Source organism: Impatiens glandulifera, chromosome 1, assembly GCF_907164915.1.
Source record: "Impatiens glandulifera chromosome 1, dImpGla2.1, whole genome shotgun sequence".
Lineage (NCBI taxonomy): Eukaryota > Viridiplantae > Streptophyta > Magnoliopsida > Ericales > Balsaminaceae > Impatiens > Impatiens glandulifera.
Genome location: NC_061862.1, coordinates 144,389,352 through 144,397,547, shown reverse-complemented (window position 1 = coordinate 144,397,547; position 8,196 = coordinate 144,389,352). Strand labels below are relative to the sequence as shown.

At 23.6% G+C, this 8,196-nt stretch overlaps 1 protein-coding gene across 1 annotated transcript; it reads left to right on the top strand.

Moving 5' to 3' along the window:
- Nucleotides 1–6,361: 6,361 nt before the first annotated feature.
- Nucleotides 6,362–7,831, top strand: LOC124945769 (dnaJ homolog subfamily C member 5-like). The gene has a single exon (XM_047486266.1). It carries the CDS (start codon nucleotides 6,784–6,786, stop codon nucleotides 7,576–7,578), a length of 795 nt encoding a protein of 264 aa, XP_047342222.1. The 5' UTR covers nucleotides 6,362–6,783; the 3' UTR covers nucleotides 7,579–7,831.
- Nucleotides 7,832–8,196: the final 365 nt, after the last annotated feature.

The window sequence follows — 8,196 nt, the reverse complement described above, 5'->3', positions numbered from 1 at the left end:
GTCTGTTACATAAAATAAAACAGAGAGTCTGTCACTTGAATCTCTAGATCATCATGATTTAATTTCTATACAAAAATAAGAACAAAAACATTACCTTGGAGGTTTTGGTCGAGCCATTTGGATTGCTTAGTCCTGATGTGGCTTGCCCACCACCAAGAATATGCATTTCTTGCTGCTCTGTTCAACATATTTCACTAATAATTTTTTTGTCTGAAATTGATTCACCTATGTACATGAATTTCCTTATTGTGTAGGAAGAAGAAGAAGAAGAACATAATCAATGGATCGAGGAAGATCTGTTGTGACAGTGAGATTGACAGAGGTAAGAGATCATATTTGCTTTATTTTATTTTATTTTAAATAAAATAAATTTGATAATAATAATAATTAGATAATTAATTGAAGGGGAGGAGAGGACAGATAGGCTAAAAACTAGGAATTGAATTGGGAGACTTGAGAGATATAGTAGTGGCGTGCATGATTATCATAAACCCATGCATGTCCTTCCCACTCTTTATTAACCATGTTACTTTCAAATTTATAAAATAAAAAATTAATTTGGAATAATTGAACATAATGTAGTAATAATTTAAAGTTATTAAGGAAAATGACTAGGGAATAAATGATATAATTTGTTTCCTTATTTTATTTCTAATGATTTTCTTCAATTTCAATCTTTCTCTTGCCAAATTGGGTCTGAAATAAATATACCAATTAGGTAACATATATATTTTTGTTAAAATTATATTAATAAACAAAATATTATAATATATTATTAATAAATACCATAAGTTTCTTATGGTATATAGGTAGTTATTATTTTGTTTGAATTATAAATTTTACTTTATATTTTTTGTATGAAGTATCAAAATACACAAATATTTGTCTATAATGTTAATATATATATATTTTTTTAAGAATATCTTAATTTTTATTCATAACATGTCTTTTATTGAAAATTTCGGCATATGGAAAATCATATGATTATCGTACCGTTATTTTGATATTTCGAAATCTCGCCAAAATATAACTTTATAATAACGTTGAATTTAATTTTTGGAATAAAAATTACAACATAATTGTTTATATATATAATTTTTAAATATATAATTTTTAAAATAAAGATAAAAATTATTTATAAGTATTATATATATATATATATATATATTTATATATATTTATTTAAGTTATAAATATTATTTATATACGGAAATTTTGAAAATATAATACATTAACTGTACCAACAAATTTGATATCGGTACAAAGCAATATTTAATTATCTTTAGACCACGTAATTATTTGTTTTTTTGTTTGAATTATATGAAGTTATCTTTAATTTAAGTAATTAAATGTTTTTTTTTATCATTAATTTAATTAATGGTATATATTATGTAATTAAAATTAATAGAAAATATAAATAACAAATAAAATGAGGTGAGAAATTAAATTATAGATGCAAAATAAAAAAACATAAAAGGAGGTTACAATGGAAAATGACTTTATAAGGATTATGGTTGAGCAAGGTTGGGTTTATCCTAATGAATCTCAATTTTAGTCTAACCCAAAAATAAAAATTTGGATTGGATATTTTGATTTTGATTAAATTAAGTTTATTTGAATTTTGGGTTGGGCAAAGATTGAATTTGGGTTTGTGTACTCGAATTTTGGGTTGGACAAGATTGAGTTGAGGTTGAATTTTGGTTAAAATAGGTTTACGTATTTGTCCAAACAATAATTTTAAAAGTTTGAGTTGAGTTGAGTTGAGTTGAGTTGAGTTGGGTTGGGTTGGGTTGGGTTGGGTTGGGTTGGGTTGGGTTGGGTTGGGTTGGGTTGGGTTGGGTTGGGTTGGGTTGGGTTGGGTTGGGTTGGGTTGGGTTGGGTTGGGTTGGGTTGGGTTGGGTTGGGTTGGATTAATATGGGCTTGGATAAGTTTGAGCACAGGCTAGGCTGGGTTGGACAAGATTGAGTTGAGGTTGGATTTGGGTTAAAATGAGACAATAGGGCAGCCATACTACATAATTTAATTATTTAGTATTTAATATTTAATAAATAAATAAATTTTAATTAATTAATTTGATATATATAAAGTATTTTAATTATTTTCATATTATAACTATTTGATGTTTCAACAAGAGATGATTTCAATATGAAGTAATTTAATTACAGTAATTATATTAAATAAATAGTTTAAACATGATCAGAATATATTAAATGGAGTGTTAAATTTATGAAATTAAAAATTAGATATTAAGTTATTTGATTATAATAATTATATATACAGTATTTTATTTATTTTGGTACAATAACTATTTGATTATTCAAAAGAGATTATTTCAAATAATTAATTTTATTTAATTATAATAGTTATATTAAATAAATATGGCAAATGAGGTGAAAATATATTACTTAAATTAAAAACATGTTAAATATATTAAATAAATCAAAAATATATAAAACAGGTTAAAATTGAAATAAATAGATAAAAAAAAAACATATTAAAATTTTAAATATAAGAAATTAATTGGATAAATTAATTTTATTTAATATATTATATATATATATATATATATATATATAATTTGTCAAAAAAAATAAACTTGTAAGAGGTTTAATTATCACAATTTAAATTATTTGAGACTTTATAAAGTTATAAATTTTAATTATCACAATTTTAATTATTCGAGACTTTATAAAAACAAATATATGTCTTTAATATAATATTTTTTTATTTTAACCAATTGATTACGTTTGTAAAAAAGCATCAATTCTTCCACTTGTCAATTTTTAAAAAATTATTCTTACACATTTAAAAGGCATTCCTCATTTAAAAAAATGTATATTTTAAAAAATATTTAATTAAAATACAATTACGTCCAAATTGATAGATTATACACAAAGTTATGTCGTTCTTTATAAAAATAAATCTCAAATCTATCCCTTTTCGAATTTTTTCAAATATATCTTTAGATTATTTTTAGTGATCAAAACTTAGGGATAACAACGAATAGTCGGTTAGTAAAGTACTCGTCTCCGAACCTATTTTTTATTTTACTATCCGATTTCGATCATAGATTTTGACTTGGATGGGTATTTCTATTTTTATAAATATATGATTCGTTGATAATCATTTCTGTCGAATACCTCATTATCCGATTAAATACTTATAAGCTTTTAGAGGTTAAAAAAAGAAATATAATTTTATTAAATATTAAATAAGTTAAAATCTAATAATATTAAAATTAAAAAAATGAAAATATTTTGTATCTACTCACTTATGTTGTAGAGGGATAAAGATAAAAAAAATTTGTTGTTAATAGAGTTATTGAATAAATGTTTACAAGAGTTCATGAATAAATATTATCAATAAAACAATGAAAAGAGAAATAATATTTTACTTTTACACAATAAAAAAAAATGAAAAGTGTTATAAATTAGATGTTTTATTATTATTCATTATCAATTTTATTATAAAAACATGTTTATAAATATTATTTTATTTATAAAATTTTTAATCAATTAAAAACTAATAATAATACGTTAGAATACAATTACCAACATTTTGTTTACCTGAGAAAGTTTCAAATAACTAAAATTATCACTCACCATTCGAGTCTTATTTTATTAAAATAAGCTAAATTCATATTGATTCTCGAATAGTAATTAAGTTCATATATAAAATTAATTTTGAGATGAATATAGACTAAATAATAAAGATTCAGATGGGTGTGATATATAATTTTATAATCCTCAACACAATTTAAGGTTAAAAAATAAAACTGAACAATTAAAGTAAAGGTTTAAACAACAATAAATGCTAAGTATAAAATATTTTTTATTTTAATATTTTAAATAATATAGCCGAATTGTCCAATTGAGATGAAACTTCAAAGCTCTTTAAATTTGTTTTAATAGTTTTAAGCTCCAACTTCATTCACTTAATATCTACCTAACCTTTATAAATAAATAAATATATCATATTATTAATTTAACTATCAAATTTTAACTTATTAATAATTTTGACTACCGATTCTAATCCTAATAATTATGATTATTATATTTTAAAATAAATTACTATTAAAACTTATTTATATATTTGTGTTTAAAAATATTTATTAAAATATTGAGTTTACTCTTAAAAAATATTTTCTTTCAAACATCACAATTTAGAAATTTATTTTAACAGTTTTAAATATCCAAATTTCGTTGATTTATTATTTACGTGACATTTATAAATAGATAAATAATAGATCATGTCATTAATTTAACTATCGAATTTTAACGAATTTGACTACCGATTAGTAATTATAATTATGATTATTATATTTTTAAATAGATTACCATTAAAACTTATTTATATATTTGTGTCTAAAAATATCTATTAAAATGTTGAGTTTACTTTAAAAACTCTTCTTTCAAAATCAAATTTTTTAGAATTTGTCTTTAACGATTTTAAACATTAAAACTCGTTAATTTATTATCTACATGACATTTATAAGTAAATAAAAATATCATGTCATTAATTTAACTATCGAATTTCAATGGATTATGGTTTTGACTACTGATTCTGGATTACGGTTTTGACTACTGATTCTAGTTGTAATAATTATGGTTATTATATTTTTAAATAGATTACCATTAAAACTTATTTATATATTTGTGTCTAAAAATATCTATTAAAATGTTGAGTTTACTCTTAAAATCATTTTTTTAAATATCACACTTTGAAAATTTGTCTTAACGTTTTTAAACTTTCAAACTCCGTTAACTTATTATATACATGACATTTATAAATAAAAAAATAAAAAAATATCATGTCATTAATTTAACTATCGTATTTTTACCGACGAATTACCAATTCTAGTCATAATAAATAAATTATAGTTAAAGCTTATTTATATATTTGTGTCTAAAAATATTTATTAAATATTGAATTTATTTTTAAAATTTATTATTTTAAACATCAAACTTTGGGAAGTTTGGGCCCAAAGTTTGGGAATTTGTCTTAATGATTATTATCTACATGATATTTATAAATAATAAAAATATTATGCCATTAATTTAATTATCGAATTTTAACGAATTTATAGTTTTAACTACCGATTCTAGTCATAATAATTATAGTTATTATATTTTTAAATAGATTACCATTAAATATTATTTATATATTTGTGCTTAAAAATATATATTAAAATGTTGAGTTTATTCTTAAAATTTAAAATTTAACAATTTTACTATATTAAAAAAATATTTGATTGGGTAAAGCCTTCACCTAGTTAAGTTTTACTATTTTTGAGAGTTTATAATTTTAACTGTATTTGTTAAATTTCATTTTCCCATTTAAAATAAATGATATAAATTAAAAATATACATATTGTTACTTATTCACATAAATAATTTATCATTATTAACTTTTTAATTATGATTTTTTAGTGTATTTATTATTGTTTGTTATATTAAAATTCTATATTTAATTATATATACATAAAATATATAATTAATAATTTTTAAAACTAAATTTTACCATTTAAATGAAACTCTCACTTTTATAAGTTTATAAAAGGTTAATAATTTGAAATAAAATTTTAATTTCAATTAATCTAGTGTGTTGATTATAAAATAAAAATATAATTTTAAAATCTTAAAAGTTTTGTTATTAGAGCAATCTTAATGTAGATTTTAAGTAATATAAATAATATTTATATTAGATTTGAAGAGTTAATTTTTACTTTAAATGAACAATTTCTTACAATAAATAAATACTTTCTAACACAATCATATTATTTAACATAGTAATAAAATTTAACCTACTGTGGTAATTTAAATTATAAGAATAATGCATAAAAGATAAAAGATCATTAATATTATTATTATTATTTTTTAATTATAATGTGATTTTGCTAGCTTTTTAAATTAAAAAAAAAACAAATTAAAATATTTAAATATATATATATAATATTAAAATACATAAGTTAAATGAAACCAATTTAAACTCTCAAACATGAAACTAGCCTAACTCATAATTAGGGTGAGAATTTGAGTTAGTTTTAAGTTGGCGAATTCAGATTCGAGTTGACAATTTAACTGAACCAAGTTAGTAATTCGTGTCAAAATATCTAACATGAATGTGACCCGTTTATTTATATTTGATTCGAATCTAACTTATTTGACCCGATTTACCTAATTCAACTCGAACTAAATCCGATGTAATTAATTAACATTTCAGTTTCAAATTAAAATGACATCAACACAAATAGAAAAAAAAAAGCTAAATAAAAAATTCGCTTAAATTTTTTTTACAAAAAAAAATGTGTGAGTGAATAAAAAAAAACTCAACAAAAAAAACTTGTAAACATGTTATCGGGTCTACTTTGGTTCATTTTAGATCGATCCGATTTTGACTTATTTATTAATCAGGTTAAACATGTCGACTTTAATTTGATCCGAACAAAATATTACATTACCTTAACCTAAATTACCTTAACCTAATTGCTTCGTGTTTGGTCCGAATCGTCTTTTCGTGTCGGGTTCAAAATTATCGGCCTAGTCATAATCGTGACTTAAATTTCAACTTAAGACATTATATGTCTTTAACTTTATAATATTATAATTAAAAAATATAATGTATAAATTTATTGTAATTTTGGTGATTTAGTTGAGAGGGAGACAGCTAATATTCTATTTTAAGTTGTGAATCAGAACAAACACCCCCACCCACTCACCAACCACCACCGTCTCAATCAAACCATTTCTCTAATCGATCGATCTGAACCAGAGAGAGAAAGTATGCACGATCCATCGAACGGAGTCGAAGCCGAGAGATTACTCGCCGTAGCTCACAGACTTCTCCACGCTCAAAACTTCAACGAATGTCGCGATTTCGCCGTTCTCGCACAAGAAAACGATCCACTCCTCGACGGTACAGATCAGATCCTCGCCGTCGCTGACGTACTCATGGCTTCTCAAACCAAGATAAACAACAATATCACCGATTGGTACGCTATTCTTCAAGTTAATCGTCGTTCAGACGATCTCGATCTAATAAAACGTCAATATCGTCGTCTAGCTCTCCTCCTTCATCCAGATAAAAACAAATTTCCATTCGCCGAATCAGCCTTTCGATTAATCTCAGATGCTTGGAAAATCATTTCAGATCCATCTAACAAATCGATCTACGATAACGAGATTAATGAAACGAAGAAGACGACGACGATGAAGACATTCTGGACTGTTTGTCCTTACTGTTATAACTTATATGAATATCCAAATATATACTTGGATTGTTGTTTCAAGTGTCAGAAATGCGAGAAAGCGTTTCATGGAGTGGTGATTTCTCCATTGCCACCGATTGTGCCGGGAAAAGATGCTTATTATTGTTATAAAGCGTTTTTTCCTATCTTTAGTGATCTGAATCAGGGATTAAAGAAGGATTCAACTGTTCCTGTTCCTGTTTCTGTTTCTGTTCCTCCACAAAGTGAATCGGAAAAGAAGGTAGCTCCTCCGGCAACAGATGTAAGTACTACTACTACTGCAGTTCATACTAAGAAAAGAGGTAGGCCTAGGAAAAATATACAGAGTTAGAGATTTTCTCATCTTCATCTTCTTCTTCTTCTTCTAGTTTTTGTAGTTGTTACTTAAGATTATATATATGAATGGTTGCCATTGATTTTGGTATGAGAGGTTACTGATTTCAGATCTGTTGTTGTTTTACAGATAGTGAAATAGTTTTTGGTTTGGGAGATATATTATTATTTTGATTATTTTGTTTTAACCTGATTTATATAAATATATAATATATATTTATATAATTTGGAATGAGAGTTCTTGGGTACAAGTTTAGGGTTGAATCATATTTATATATTCTGATTTTTATTTTTTAAATATTGAAAATTAATTCTGAATAAGTGACATTTCTTATTTAAGAACCTTGTTATTAAATATTATTATAAGATGTTAGTATACATTATTTATTTATTAATTTTTTTAATGTTGGAAGTTAGTATAATTTTGATTTCTTGATATTTGATTCGGTTATATTGACTAGTTAGTAAGCATGATAATTTGAAATCGTCTTGCGAAAATCGAACCGAACCGTCCCTGAAATCAAATGGAGATGGGGCGGGATGAAATTTTTGTCTCCCGTTCTAATTTTAGTTCTAATTTTATCCCGATTATACCTCGAATACTATAAAACATAAT